This window comes from Oryctolagus cuniculus, chromosome 13 (genome assembly GCF_051225735.1).
Source record: "Oryctolagus cuniculus isolate XC-2025 breed Fujian yellow rabbit chromosome 13, ASM5122573v1, whole genome shotgun sequence".
NCBI classification, from domain to species: domain Eukaryota; kingdom Metazoa; phylum Chordata; class Mammalia; order Lagomorpha; family Leporidae; genus Oryctolagus; species Oryctolagus cuniculus.
In genome coordinates this window covers 69749988-69765941 of record NC_142879.1, presented here as the reverse complement: position 1 = coordinate 69765941, position 15954 = coordinate 69749988, and the positions used below count along the sequence as shown (strand labels likewise).

General features: G+C 48.8%; 1 protein-coding gene across 1 annotated transcript in view; it reads right to left on the bottom strand.

Moving 5' to 3' along the window:
* Positions 1-3547: 3547 nt before the first annotated feature.
* The window catches only part of LOC127488881 (phytanoyl-CoA dioxygenase, peroxisomal), a 36412-nt gene continuing 24005 nt past the window's right edge, over positions 3548-15954 (bottom strand). Inside the window, exons 6-10 of the mRNA XM_089312327.1 lie at positions 13390-13471; positions 11608-11789; positions 8131-8280; positions 5347-5481; positions 3548-3866 (exon numbers count right to left, since the gene is read on the bottom strand). Coding sequence (XP_089168453.1) covers positions 3813-3866; positions 5347-5481; positions 8131-8280; positions 11608-11789; positions 13390-13471 — 603 coding nt within the window. The 3' untranslated portion in view covers positions 3548-3812. The remainder of the gene's footprint in view (positions 3867-5346; positions 5482-8130; positions 8281-11607; positions 11790-13389; positions 13472-15954) is intronic.

Genomic DNA, 15954 nt, shown 5'->3' with positions numbered 1-15954 from the left:
CTGGGAATTGGTGGGCCTGGGGTTGCACGGCCTCTGCTGTTGTGTGAAACCCTTCCTCTTGCAAAGCATCCAGCCTGCAGGCCTGGCGACCTTCAGGGAAGGAAGTCCACGGGACGGCTGCCCCAGGGCTTCATGTACGAGGCGTTCCTCCTTAGAGCCTGCCAAGATCTCTCCTGATTTATCAACGTGGCCCTCATGAGCACGGAAAACGGCTTTTTAACGTCTCCTCAGCCTCTTCACCAACTCCTTCATTAGGTTTCTCTAACCTTCCAGGCTTCAATCTAACTTGAGCCCAAACAGGTGCATTCATTGGAGTCATTGTGAAGTCACAGTCTGTGTTGGAATGAGAAGGCCATGCCAAGTTGGCCACTGGCAAGCGAGCGTCAGTTACTCAGGAATGGCTTTGAAACCCACCTGGCTTTAGAAGCTGCCTGGCAACAGGCTGTGATTGGTTGGGGCATAGACCGCCCCTTGACCAGATTGGCTGGTCTTGGCTATATAACATGTGGTTCCAACTGTAATAAACGATCTGCGGGTTAACGCCCTGGCCTGAAGCGCCAACATCCTATATGGTGCTGGTTTTAGTCCTGGCTGCTCCATTTCTGATCCAGCTCTCTGCTATGGCCTGGGATACCAGTAGAAGATGGCCCAAGTCCTTGGGCCCCTGCACCTGCATGGAAGACCCAGAAGAAGCTCCTGGCTCCTGGCTTCGGATCAAGAAGCTCTGGACGTTGCCGTCATCTGGGGAGGAAACCAGCAGACAGAAGACCTCTCTCTCTGTCTCTACCTCTCTCTGTAACTCTTTCAAATAAATAAAATAAATCTTTTTAAAAAAATGGCATATGGGTGCTGACGCTGTGGTACAGTGGATTAAAGCCTTGGCGTGCAGTGCCAGCATCCTATATGGGCACCAGTTCGGGTCTCTGCTGCTCCACTTCTGATCCAGTTCTCTGCTATGGCCTGGGAGGGCAGCAGAGGATGGCCCAAGTCCTTGGGCCCCAGCACCTGCATGAGAGACCCCGAAGAAGCTGCTGGCTTCGGATTGGCTCAGCTTCAGCAGTTGCAGCCATTTGTGGAGTGAACCAGTGGATGGAAGACCTCTCTCTCTCTCTGTCTCTACCTCTCTCTAACTCTGCCTCTCAAATAAGTAAATCTTAAATTAAAAAAACAGTTTATGTTGGGTTGGTGTTGTGGTATAACATGCTAAGCTGTTGCCTGCAGCACCGGCATCCCATATGAGCACCAACTTGAGTCCTTGCTACTCCACTTCTGATCCAGCTCCCTGCTAATGTGCCTGGGAAAGCAGCAGAAGATGGCCCAAGTGTTTGGGTCCCTGTACCCATATGTGAGACCCAGAAAAGCTCCTTGCTTTGGACTGGTCCAGCTCCAGCCATTATGGCCATTGGGGAGTGAACCAGCAGATGGAAGATTCTCTCTCTACTTCTCTCACTGTAACTCTGCCTTTCAAATAAATAAAATGAGTCTTTTTTAAACAAAAGTTATGGAAAAAACAAACCTGATTTATGTGGAAGAGTTTCCATTAGGGGCATTTTACAATTGAAAAAAAAAAAAAAAGAACACAGGAATGAAAGGTGAGTCGAGGAAGGCTTGCACTGTAAACAGTGAGCAAAGACCTTTGGTTTTCCTAAGCTGGGAGTCCCAAAATTCATACAAGGGAAGCCTTTCCTTTTGTTTCATTTTGTGCTTTGTTTGAGCATTAACTTCTAGATTAGTCTCTGCTGAAAGGAACAGCAGCCCAGGCCAAGCCCAGCCTCTGAGGCACCAGGCAGCCCTCATTCTGCCAAGCACCAGTGCCATCCCCTTTACAGCTCCTCCTCTCTCCTCCACTTGCCTGGGATCCACACGGACGATGAGCAGTGCCCATTTCCTCAGCTGTTCTTTTCCTTCATGGACAAAACCATGGATAAAATGTGATGTCCTGATTGGTTGGCTTTCACTCACAAATACACATGGACAGAAACATCTTGTGCTATCTACTTTTCCTACAGAAGTTTTTTTTTTTTTTGGTCTTTATTTTTTAATGTACTTATTTATTTGAAAGCCAGTGTTACAGAGGCAGAGAGAGAGAGAGAGAAAGAAAGTCTTCCATATACTGGTTCATTCCCCAAATGGCCACAACAGCCAGAGTCTGCCAATCCAAGCCAGGAGCCAGGAGCTTCTTCAGGGTCTCCCATGCAGGTACAGGGGCCCAAGGACTTGAGCCATCTTCTACTGCTTTCCCAGGCCATAGCAGAGAGCTGGATCAGAAATGGAGCAGCCAGGACTTCAACCAGCACCCATATGGGATGCCAGCACTGAAGGCGGCGGCTTTACCCACTATGCCACAGCACCGGCCCCAAATCCACTCTTTTCAAACAAGCTCCACCCACTATGCCACAATGCCACACACACACACACACACACCCTTTTTTTAACACTGACGTTTGAAACCAGCTTGGGAAGTTTAGTCCAGAACAAAACAGTGTTGCCTAAGTGCTATCTATTCACACTGGCATTCCTTCTTTACATTTTAGCGCCATTCCACAATCCAGTCTGCTGAAATCCTCCCCAGGAGTCCCTTGGCAACCCTGGTTTCCAGATGGAACAAGTCCTAAACAAGGTGTCCCTACAAAGAAACCGACCAGAAAGGTGATGCTAGATTTGGGGACATTTCTGCTTAGCAGAATGGCAAGAAAGCGACCCTTTGTTATTTTTTCTCACTAAAGTCCTAACTACAATTTTAAAAATCAAGACTGTGTTTCCTTGCTGCCCTCCACTGGTCCAGAAATATGGTGCTGTGGTGAAGTCCTCTCCAGTCCATGGATACTTCCAATCCAGGCAAAAGTACCTAAAACTTTCTCTGTACAATGAAGGAAGTGGTGTTTCATTCATAAATGCTCAAGGCTTTGGACTGCCCTGCCCAATAGAACACACCATCTGAACAGAGGAAAAGATCAGAGGTAGGGGCCAGCATTGTGGCAATAGTAGGCTAAGCCTCCACCTGCAGTGCAGGCATCCCGTGTGGATGCTGGTTCAAGTCCTGGCTGCTCCACTTCCAATCCAACTCCCTGCTCATGGCTTGGGAAAGCAGTGGAAGATAGCCCAAGTCCTTGGGCCACTTCACTCACATGGGAGACCCAGAAGATGCTCCTGGCTCCTGTCTTTGGCCACGTAGGGAGTAAGCAGTGCATAGAAGATCTCTCTGTCTCTCCCCCTCTCTGTCTGTAACTCTGCCTCTCAAATAAATAAACTAATTTTTAAAAGAACAGAAATACCAGGTGGGTTTCTTAAGGAGGACAGTTGGGTAGAGCAAGTTGTGCAAGGAGGCCTGTATCAGACCCTTACTGTGTCTTTATTATGTCCTCCTGAAGCCTTTAATAAAAGGTCAATGTGTTATATGGTGTTCTCAATTGGAGAAGCATCTGTCACGACAGGAAATTGGTAGGTTGTGGGTTTATCAGGACAGAAATGCAAACCTCAGCTCTTCCTGAGTTCCAAAGCATTCATTTCAGCAACTGAACGAAATAACCGACTTCACACACTGAAATTATGTCAACTATCTTTATTAATCTTGTTGTAACCCCAGATGATTTTCCTTGAGACAATACTATTTCAGTTTTACTGTTTTTACTTCCATCACCACACCCTCATTGCACTGCAGAATTCACTGTATGCAATCAAGTACCTGAGCCATGGTTTGTGATTTTGTTAACGAGTGATAGCACAGATGACACCATCACAAGGGAAGGGTTTTCTTCTGACACCTGGTTTTGTTTTGGGTTCCTGTAGGAGAGTTTTAGCAAAGGGTGGTTTCAAAGGTTGACTCGTTCCCCCTTCACAAGTCGACTTCGAAATATAAAAACATCCTGGAAATAAGGCCAAACAGAAGGAATTTATGGAACACTTCTATTTGCCTACTCACCATCTACATAGGGTTAAATAGGGGGAAAAATTCCCCATAATTGCTACACTGGTTAGTAAGTAAACCATGTTCTGAGACTCCAATTAATGTAATATCTAAAATAGTGCCACCACACTAAGTCAGTGGGGGCCCACATCGCCAGCCCTGGCTGAGGTGATGCACCTGCTAACTGCAGGGAATGTCTCGTAACATCGCCAGTTCCTGAAGAGTTTCCTCTGCACTTCCCTGCCGCCCTTTATGCTGACTGCTTGAGCCATCTAGAACATTCTACTCCTGCCTGATTACACCCTGACAGGGAAACTAGTGTCTTGGGTTACTAATTTTTGTTGCTTTTTTTCCCTTTGTTTTTTGATGACACAGTTTGAACCTCCTTGTTTAGTATTTATTTCCGGTCAAACAGCAAGGTATGGTGGAAAGAATGATTTTAGAATTAGGCCTCTGAAATCTTATGTTGCTAAGGAAACTTGCACCAACCACCTGACTCTTATGTTCTCCTACACAGCATGGAGCTGTGCTGACTGCTCCTTACGGTGTGGGAGAAGAAAACAGGAGAATGGACATGAACGTGCTTTGATACCTCACAAAGAATTATAAAGCAGATCACAACAATTAGTACCGCCATTCCCAGTAAGCCTGAGGAACAATGACCTGCTCGATAACTCAATTAAATATAGGAGGTATTTATTCAGCATAGCCTTGCTGAATTCAAACATATGTGCAGCTGGACCTCATCATATCTTCAGGGCACTGGTTCCAGGACCCCCAGGGAATACAACATCTGAGGCTGCTCCAGTCCCTCATCTGAGTATCAAGTAGTGTATAAAACCTGAATCTAACCTGTGCACATCCTCCTGCCTACTTCAAGTCATCTTTAGAGTCTTCATAATATTAGTACAATGACTATGCTATGTAAACAACTGTTCAGGATCATTCAGGGACTAATGACACAGACAATTTGTCTGCTGGTCACCGGTAGCTTTGACTGTCTGCTCGTTAATAAGGAACAGGTCTGTATGTATTCAGAACAAGTGGAATATTTTTTCAAATGTTTCTGCTTGTCTTTTATACATTGGATGATTGACTCTACAGACGCAGAACTTGCAATTAAGCAGAGCTGACTGCATACTGTGTTTATCCTGTGTTAAAATTCAGGGTGTCAGATATAAGTCCCAGTGGACAGATTATGTTGTCTGTGTGAGGCATTTTAAGGACTGAACAAAAGGCAAGGGACAAGATTTCGTGGGAAAAATGCCAAGACCTGCCAGCTGGGGTCACACCTGCAGGTAATGAAGGAAGAAGATTCTCATGCTGGGAAGCTACTTCAGAAGGTGCACTCTGCACCTCCCAGAATTCAACTGGGTGGGAGAACCATGAAGCATCTGAAGACACACCTGACACCTGTACCAAATTTTTCACAAGCGTACCTTCAAGTCCACGGTGCCCTCATAGCCCTGGAATTTATCCGCCATTTGTGAAGCTTCCTTCCCAATGTTTTCTTGGATGGTGCCCTCCACATCAATGTAGTGGCAGTCGGCACTGGCGTAATGACAGGAAATGGCCTATAGAGAGTGGTGAAATTGAGAAACACATCCCATTGCTGCCAGCAACCAACCAGGCAGGGAGGCCTTCTCTTACCCAGCCAATTCTACACTGGAAGCCTGCTCCATGGGACACAAAATCAGTGTCTCTGTAGCTCAGCTCCATCCCTCTCCCAGGACCCCAGTTAAAGGCTAACTGAAAATTTACAAATGGTTTTAACCAGGTGTGATAACTGAGGCAGCTGAGCCCATCATTGTTTTTTAAAAGGTGTAGATGGGGGGGCTGGTGCTGTGGCATAGTGAACTAAGCCTTTGCCTATATCACCAGCGTCCCATATGGGCACTGGTTCATGTCCTGGCTGCTCCTCTTCCAATCCAGCTCTCTGCTAGGGCCTGGGAAGGTAGTAGAAGATGGCCTAATTACTTGGTCCCCTGCACCCATGTGTGGACTTGGAAGAAGCTCCTGGCTCCTGGCTTCAGATCAGCCCAGCTCTGGCCATTGCAGCCAATTGGGGAGGGAACCAGTGGATGGAAGACCTCTCTTGGGAAAGCACTTGGGTCCTTGCCCCACCAGACTTCCAGGATTCTGCTTTCAGCCTGGCCCAGTCTGGCTATTGCAGCCATTTGAGGAGTGAACCAGTGCATCAAAGATTCTCTCTCTCTCTCACTCTCTCTTTCTCTGTCACTTTGCCTTTTAAATAAAAAGTACATCTTTAAGAAAAGAAAAGGTATAGAGGGGACAGGAAACACAATCCTCTAGGTGAGAGAACTTTGCCATGGGATTTTCCTAAGCCCCACAAAGCCAGGTATCCCAAGTAGCCCGTCATCTTCTTAGTTCCAAGGCTAGGCCCCCTGCCAAATTTGGGAGGGTTAGTATTCTGATGGCAAGCATGAAAACAAAAGACACCGTGGAAAGAAAACCCATGCCCACCTCCTCGCAAATCAGAGGGAACACTTCAAGGCCAAGGCCGTGTTTCCTTCAAGGCAAAGGCTTAAGTTATGTGGTTCTTCCCGTTCCAGAAAAACTTATACACAGACCTAAGTGGCAAAGCAACGTTAAAACTCACTGTCTTTGCCACAGGTCAGATATCTTAAGGTGACTGCACCCTGCAGGAGGACTTACTACTTTGCCCAACACATGGAGCTTCCAGAGAGTGGAGTGACAAACTCCATTTCCTTAGGTGAGCCCCCGTGTAGCCACAGCAGAGCCCCAGGCAAAGGCAAACACGTGTGCACTGGCATTCACATTGTTATGTCATGATGATTAATATTTTTCCAGGGCATTAAGGCTACTGAAAACATCCTGGAGGAACACTGCACAGTCAGGTAGTAAAACCCACAGCGACATTTGCATAACTGTCCCTGCACCTCCTCACTCCTGTGGCTCGGAGGGCTGTGTGAGTGCAGAGTCCAATCCCATCTTCTATTTAAGATTCTGGCATTGTTGCACAGGATGGGTTGTTTGTGTTCATTGTGACTTGGGAAACATGTAAGGGACCTTGATTGCTGAGGTTTTATTGGAATCCTCTCAATTTTTTTAAGTTTTTTTTTTTTTTTTTTTGAGAGGTCAAGTACAGAGACAGAGAAAGACAGAAAGATCCACCATCTGCTGGTTCACACCCCAAATGACCACAATGGCCAGAGCTGGGCCAGGACAAAGCCAGGAGCTTCATCCGGGTCTCCCATGTGGGTGGAGGGACCCAAGCACTTGGGCCATCTTCCACTGCTTTCCCAGCCATAGTAGACTCTGGATTGGAAGAGGAGCAGCTGGGACACGAACCAACAGACATATGGATGCCAGCACCACAAGCAGAGGCTTAGTCTACTACACCACAGCACTGGCCTCATCCCCTTAAATTTTGCCCCTGGGGAGGCTGCCTCAACTTGCCTCAGCCTAATCTGGGCCCTACTGAGCCCAGGGAAGAAAATGAATGGATGGAACATGAAATGTGACCCCTGACCTTTGGCCTCAGAGAGGCTTCAGGGATTGGTGGGAACAGCATCATGAACTCGAAAGCTCCACTGGGCCCCAAAGGAGCTCCAGTATTGGGTGTGGACAGCATGTTATCCTGGGAGAATGTGCACCCATGGGACCGTCAGTCTGTGAGACCAAGAAGTCAACCATCCGGGGTGTGTGAGGATCCTCATTCCCTTTTGAATGCAAGCAATGAAATTAAAACCTTCTAAGGCCAAGGGATTAAAAAAGATACATATATATCTCTATATATATCTCTATATCTATGTAGATATAGATATATACAGATGCATATATATGGCTGAAGTTCATTCTGGCTTCAGGGCAATCAATTCAGAATCAATACAACGTGTATTGGATCAATACTGTTTTCCCAGCAGTAATATTAACATGAAGTTCCCTCCAGTTATCATTTACACAAGCATCTAAATTCCACATTTTCGCCCCAGAAGAAGCAATCCCGAGCACGTTCATGTGTCAGTAGTAATATCCACATGATTAGGATCCTGAGGTCCTCTGGCTTCTCACTGATAAGAGCCAAAAGGGCACAAGGCCCAGAAATTGATTTCCTGGTAAACAAACTGGACTAAAGTCCAGTTTAGTTAAAACTCGCACACCCTTCACATTTTCATATATCTTAAAATTTTTGTTTCTAACTCATCATCTCTGAAAGCTGCAGCAACGTGAACGCATACCTTCCGGAAGCCTTGGGTTCTGTTCCGCCCGGATCCATGGATGAGCAAAGGATGAAAGAAAACTGTGTCCCCCTTCTCCATCACAAGGTGCACGCGGGCGTTGTTCTTCTCATAGTCCTGGATCCCGTGGTACATTATGTTAACTCCTCCCTGCGACACACAAGAGAAGACACAGCTAAACACGAGGAAGCAGCAGCATCAGTAAAAACTTGTTCAACGGCTCACCACGGGAGCACGGGCGCTCTCTGTTCTTCCAAGAGAAAGAGACATCTGAATCAGTCTTGGAAAAGTTTTCAGGGGCCAGCACTGTGGTACATGGGTTAAGCTTTGGCCTATAATGCTCGCATCCCATATTGGCGCCAGTTCGAGTCCTGCCTGCTCCACTTCCAATCCAGCTTCCTGCTAATGTGTCTGAGAAGGCAACAGATGTTGGCCCAAGAACCTGGGTGCCTGCACCAATGTGGGAGACCAGGAAGAAGCTCCCGGCTTTAGCTTGGCCCAACCCCAGCCCTTGGGGAGGGAACCAGCAGATGGAAGTGCTCTCTCACTCCCTCTCACTCCCTGTCGCTCCCTCTCACTCTCTCTCGCGCTCTGTGTGTGTGTGTGTGTGTGTGTGTATCTCTGCCTTTCAAATAAATAAAAGAACCTTTAAAAAAAAAAACGGAAAGAAAGACAAAGTTTTCCATACACAAAAGCCTCTCGGTGCCTGGTTTGAGAAGTCATGTGTTGGTATTAAAATCTTTGAAATTTCATGACTGAGTCAAACAGGAAGCCACAGACGGGCTTTGCTTTTTGGATCAGTACAGGGGTCACACTTCCCGCCATCCTCCTGACCCTGCCAGCTGACTCTGTAACAGTCTTTGCCAGCAGTGTCCTCTCCCAGAGCTCGCGAACATTCTTCTCCATTACAGGGGCGCGTCTCTGAGAGGCCAGTCCTTCTGAAATAGGGGCAGGGTGGAAATGCTCAATTTGCACTTTATTTACTTTTTGCTCAAAACCATTTATGTCACGTCCTTAGTAAGAAAAAAACAAAAAGAATACATTTGGTGTTTGTTTCAAACTGTTTCCAAAGCAAGTTATCGCTTTAGGTAATGGGTTGCTTCTTTATTGCAGAAACACAAGTGAGAAGCATGTAAAGCTTGCAAGCCTCAGGGTGTGGTTTGGCTTAGCTGTGTAGATGCCTACACTCCACATCAGGGGCCTGAGTTCCATACCCGCCTCCAGCTTCAACTAATGCCGACCCTGCGAGGCAGCAGAATATGGGGCAAGCACTTGGGTTCCTGGGGCCGGTGCTATGGCACAGTGGGTTAAAGCCTTGGCCTGAAGAGCCAGAACCAGCATCCCATATGAGTGCTAGTTCTAGTTCCGACTGCTCCTCTTCGGAACAGCTCTCTGCTGTGCTCCAGGAGTTCAGTGCAGGATGGCCCAAGTCCTTGGGCCCCTGCACCCACATGGGAGACCCAGAAAAAGCTCCTGGCTCCTGACTTCGGATCTGCACAGCTTTAGCCATTGTGGCCATCTGGGGAGTGAACTAGTGGATGGAAGACCTCTCTCTCTCAGTCTCTACCTCTCTCTGTAACTCTGCCTTTCAAATAAATAAAAATATCTTAAAAATAAATAAAATAATAAGCTGTAAGCTCCTATTTTAAAAAATTACTTGGGTTCCTGCCACCCACATGAGAGACCTGGCCTGAGCTCCCAGCTCCTTGGTCTCTGCCACTGCGGGTTTCTGGGGAGCGTGAACCAGTAGATGGGAGTGCATGCATGCGCTGTGTTTGTCTCTGAAAGAAAAAGAGAAGGAAGGAAGGGACAGAGGGAGGGAGGGAGACAGCGAGGGAAAGAGAGGGAGGAGGGAAGGAAGGGAGAGAGGAAAGACAGACAGCGAGAAAGACAATAAAGTTCACAGTGTGGGAGTTTACATGGGTCACTGGGGGGCAGGGAGGCAGGAGCACCCATTCAGCTTCCCAAGGGATCCCAAATCCCATGCCTCTGTCTGCGCCCACTTCCCTGCTGCAGAGTGGTGAACCTTGACCCAGTGCCCTTCTCTTCTGGCAAAAGGTGGAAACGTGACCCAGGCTCAGTGAGTCAGACCCCCAGCCCTGCAGCTGCCACCACTCTGAGCCCCACAGAGGGGACAGCCCCAGCCTGGCCCTGGAGTCCTACAGACATCCCTCGGCCTAAGGCATCCAGAGCCTCTCCTGCTGCTTACTTGCATTAACTCTCACCAAAACCGGAACTTCATGGATGATCTCACAATTCCAAGTTTTTCTAACAGGATCCAGACTCAAATATTTTCACGTAACACTAATCATCCGTGCAAGAATTCTAACTAACGGAGTCGAACGTTCAGAGGTTCTTCACTTCTAAAGACCTACAACCCCCACTTCCTGCCGCAGGTGCTCTTCCAGCCCAACCATCTCTCAGGCCTTCCCGATCTCCTCATCTTACGCCTCAAATGCTCATGATCTCCTTCTGGTTCCTCTGGCTCTGGACGCCCACAGCTCCAGTGCATCCTGGGCCAGAGTGTCAGCCTATTCTTCCTCAAGGACCGATCTGATGCCGCCACTCATTGGCTTAAAGGAGCATACCAGTCCCCAGCATCTACAGCTGCACGGATGAACAAAGCCAGAAAGTAACTCAGTGTTTACCTGTGATTAAGAGAGCTTATCTCGATTGTGGTGGGGATTGCACAGGGGTGCGTGTGTGTGTGTGTGTGTATCAAAGTGATCATGTTATAGACTCAAAATATGCTCAGTTTGGGGCAAAGATGATGACTGGGAAACCCACATGCCACATCAGAATGCCTGGTTTGAGTCCTGGTTCCTAGGCTTCTGGACCCAGCTTCTTGCTGACGCACATCCTGCGACACAGCAGGTGACAAGTACAGTGTGTCCCTGCCACCTACTGGGGACACCTGTCCAAGCCCTGGCTGTTGTGATCATTTGGGGAGTGAATTTGCAGATGGAGGAGCTCTCTCTCTCTCTCCCTCTCTCTCGCACCCTCTCCCCCCCACCCCTCCCCTCTCTTTCTGTCTCTCTGCCCTTTAAACCAGGCCTCTCTGCTTGGGCCATTCTCCCCCGACCAGCCCTCCGAAGAGCCCTGCTGGCCTTTGCAGTTGGAGCACACGATCCCTTCCTCTTCTCCGCTCTCAGAGCCACAGTCAGCGAGCAGACTCGGGGGGCACGTATCACCCACATCCAGGGCTGAAGTGCTTACGTCTTCCTCTGCGATTAGGCCATGCCATCTCGGGCCCTCCGCAGCACCTGCTCAAGTTCCCCACCTGGGCCGGTTTTCAAACGCGTGTTCAAAGGACAACTACACTGGGTGTTTGGTCTGACATCCTCCAACTGATCGCACTTCTAAGTCTCAGGACAGCGCTTGGCTAAGAAAGGCAGTGCCCTCTCCCCTGTATGCTCTTTATGGATGCTGAGTGAAATTTAAAACCGGGAAGGAGATTCGGCTCCTAGACAGACCTACCCCCCACTGCGGGTAGTCCTGCGGCTTCAGGGGGCCTTTGTGGGTGCCGGGAAGCACCACCAGACAACCGTTGTTCCGGTCAATGTGCTCCATCGCGGTCCACGCACAAACAATGAGATTGCTGGGCCGGAAGGGGAAATAGTACAGATCCTGGTGCAAGGGATGACGGGACGTCTTCTTGCCTGAAAGAGAACCTGCTGTTAATAGACGTTCAAGGGCAGACAAGAGGCCCCGTGGTTAAGACACTGGTGAGGACATCTGCATCCCCATTCAGATGCCTGGGTGTGATACTCAGTCCTGGCTCCTAACTCCAGTTTCTTGCCACTCTGCACCCTGGAAGGCACTGGGTGAAGATGGTTCAAGTACCTTAGTTCCTGCCACCCAGGTGGGTACCTGGATTGAGTTCCTGGCCCAGCCCCAGGCATTGCAAGTATCAGGGAGTGAATCAGAAGATGGGCTCTTTCTTGAGAGGGCTCTCGCTCTCTCTCTTTTCTTCTCAGACAAATTTTTTTTAATTTTAAATAAATAATCAAATTAAATCTAATGTCTTAAAAAGACATTTGTCCAAGTCTCAGAATTCCTTATCCTTTGCCTAGAAAACCAGAAAAATGAACTATCCCCAGGAAATGAAACAACACTACAGAAAAATCAACCTTGAGAGAGAAGCAACCAACTGGATGTCAAATCAAATGCGAAGGGGCCAGTACTGTGGAGTAGCAGTGCCACATCCCATATGGGTGGGGGTTTCAGTCTTGGCTGCTCCACTTCCGATCCAGCTCTGTGCAATGGCCTGAGAAAGCAGTTTACTGTGGCCCAAGTCCTTGGGCCCCTGCACTTGCGTAGGAGACCCAGAAGAAGCTCCTGGCTTTGGATCGGCCCAGCTTTGGTCATTGTGGCCATTTGGGGAGTGAACCAGCCACTGCAACTGCAGGAGCAAAGCCAGTCTGAAGCCAGAAGCCTGGAAGTTCTGCACCACCAAGGTCAGAACATCAACCTCACATATGTTAATTGAACAATTTTTTCTTGCTTCTCCTTAATAAGAAGAGTCCTGGAGTACTGTGGTGGCACCGCTGGTTAAGTACCACCTACAATGCTGGCATCCTTTATGAGCGCTGGTTCCAGTCCTGAATGCTGCACTTCCAACGCAGCTCCCTTCTGATGCACCTGGGAAGGCAGCAGAAGATGGCCCAAGTGCTTGGGCCCCTGCCACCCACCAGTGAACTCAGGGGGCTTCCATAGCCTTGGCAGCTCATGACAAGAGCCCAGGGTGATTACTGATGCCATAAACAAGAGTGTCAATTTGTTAAGTCAACAACAGGAGTCACTGTGCACTTACTCCTCATGTAGGATCTTTGTCCTTAGTATGCTGTACATTGTGATTTAATGCTATAACTAGTACTCAAACAGTATTTTTCACTTCTTGTTTCTGTGTGGGAGCAAACTGTTGAAATCTTTACTTAATGTATGCTAAACTGATCTTCTGTATATAAAGAGAAACGAAAATGAATCTTGATGAGAATGGAAGGGGAGAGGGAGTGGGAAAGGGGAGGGTTGTGGTTGGGAGGGACGTTATGGGGGGGAAGTCATTGTAATCCATAAGCTGTACTTTGGAAATTTATATTCATTAAATAAAAGTTAAAAAAAAAAAAAGAAAGAGGGTTGGAGGGAGGTTACGGGGGGGAAAACGCTATAATCCAAAACTGTACTTTTGAAATTTATATTTATTAAATAAAAGTTTAAAAAAATAAAATTAAATCAAAAAAAATAAGAAGAGTCCTTTACCAACATCTGGAGGTTTGTTAATCAGCATTGCGTGCATGGCCATAATATTGGGTCCGGTGAAGCACTCCACGTATTTCAAGATCTAAGAAAAATAAGGGGGAGGGGGAGGAACAAAGTTTCATGGGCAATCAGAAGTACAGGCCAGTGGCACCAAGGCCAACTCCTCTATGACAGGCAAGATGGTAACAGTCAGTATTTCACAACACTGCGAACAAAGCATGGCAGAAAATCCAGAAACTGGAAACCACTCTAAATCTACAACCCTTTGAATTGGGCAGGCTTGTCTGAGTAGCTGGGAATATAACCTGTTTCTCTTCTACAAGAAAGGGGTGCGTTTCTGTAAGGTATCAGCCTAGAAGGCCAGGACCAGCCCTTCTGCCACCCAAAGCCACAGACAGTGCCCAGGGAGAAACGGCTTCCTTTTTCTTCTTGGAGACCCTGCACAAGAACGACCCTGCCTAAGTGGGCCCAAGGGGAGCATCTGGCCCGGCAGCTGGGTTTGAGTCCCAGCTCTGTGCCCAATTCCAGCTCCCTGCTCCTGCACACGCTGGGAGGGAGCAGCTGATGGCTCAAGTTGCTGGGTTCTTGCCACCCACGTGGGAGACCTGGATTGAGTTCCAGCGCCCACCTTTGGCAGGCCCAGCCCTGGACACTTATGGGCATCTGTGGAGTAGAATTGTGAGTGGAGATTTCTCCATCAGTCTGCCTCTCAGACAGTAAGAGAAGAAAGGAAGAGCTCAGCAGGATTCGCTGCTGTCAGGAGCGGCCAGGTCAGAGCAGGGCAGCAACTCAGAGGACACTGCACAACCAGTGTGCCCTCCCCTCCACGTCTTCACATAGGCAGGAAGCAGGCCCAGTCACAGGAAGCAGGCGTGCATCAGTGGACAAGAAAAGCAGGTCCTGTGCCTGTGCAGTTGGAGGTCCCGTGAGAATCAAGATACTGACTCAGTCATGACCTGGGAGCATTGTGGGTGCACGGCCAAGGGTGAAGTCAGATCAGGGAAGAAGACGGCATTCAAGCGTGGCCGGGTCTGATTCCAAAACAGGAGGCAGGGCCCGCTCCTCCTCACAGCCTGATCTCTGCTAGGTCGGGAATGTTGGCAGTTACAGCCTGAAACACTTGAAATGTACAAACAGCTCGAGAGGCAGGCCTCACGGTTCTGTCTACACCAAGCCTGGGACTGTGCACCTTCACTTGGGCTGGCGCTTATAAACCCCCACGGCTGAGAGCCATCCCCACCATCCCTGCTGTCCTCCGTACTGTTCTTTAGCCAGTCACTTGCCTCAATTACATCAGCTTCCTTCTAAATCTTATCCCCAGTACTAACTTCCTGAAAATCGTTGAGTTCGATGTGCTGGTGATGCTTCCCAACACATGGACAGAGAAGTAACCATTCACGTAACTCGTACCTCCTGAGGGCGCTACAGGAACTGCCAATATTCACCCAAGGTATTCACAGCAGCGTTTCGCCAACCACAAGTTGTCACCCACCATCCCGCAGCCGAGTTCCATCTCCAGCACAGGACTGCACGACAGTCCAGGGGGCCGCTTCCCCTCGGTCCTCTGTCTGGGACCTGGATGTGACGGCACAGGTGGCATCCCTGTACAGCCCACCTCTGGGAACCAAGCTCTCTAACAGCACCTGCTTATAATTCCTATACTCCCTGGGAAGCCTCCTGCTGAGCCATTCCAACAAATGGCTCGGAAACTAAGACTCTGGTATACTGCAGTTTGAAAGTTACCAGGTGGCTCCATGCAGAGGGCTATGGGAGGATGACAGGCACCCACTGTAAGTGAAAAACACAAGGTGACAGCCAGGAGGTTCCTGATCCCCGACACAGGCAGGAGGTGTACAAGTGAGAGAATTCCCGACGTATACACTCAACAGGGAGCGAGGTTCCGGGGAGCTGGGGTCACTCCTTTTTGCTTCATGTCTTTGTGTACTGCTTAGACCTTTTCTTATTTGTTTTTAATTTGATTTATTTATTTATTTTTGACAGGCAGAGTGGACAGTGAGAGAGAAGCAGAGAGAAAGGTCTTTCTTTTCCGTTGGTTCACCTTCCAATTCCCGCTGTGGACAGCACGCTCGGCCGGCGCATCACGCTGATCCAAAGCCAGGAGCCAGGTGTTTCTCTTGGTCTCCCATGCGGGTGCAGGGCCCAAGCACTTGGGCCATCCTCCACTACACACACCCAGGCCACAGCAGAGAGCTGGACAGGAAGAGGAGCAACCGGGACAGAATCCGGCGCCCCGACCGGGACTAGAACACGGTGTGCCAGTGCCGCAGGTGGAAGATTAGCCTATTGAGCCGGGGGGCTGGCCTGTTTAGATCTTTTTTGTAAATATGGTTCATGCTTAAAGAATAATACTCTTGGATGGCGCCGCAGCTCACTTGGTTAATCCTCTGCCTGTGGCTCCGGTACGTTGGGTTCTAGTCCCAGTTGGGGCGACGGATTCTGTCCTGGTTGCTCCTCTTCCAGTCTAGCTCTCTGCTGTGGTCCAGGAAGGCAATGGAGGATGGCCCAAGTGCTTGGGCCCTGCACCCACATGGGAGACCAGGAGGA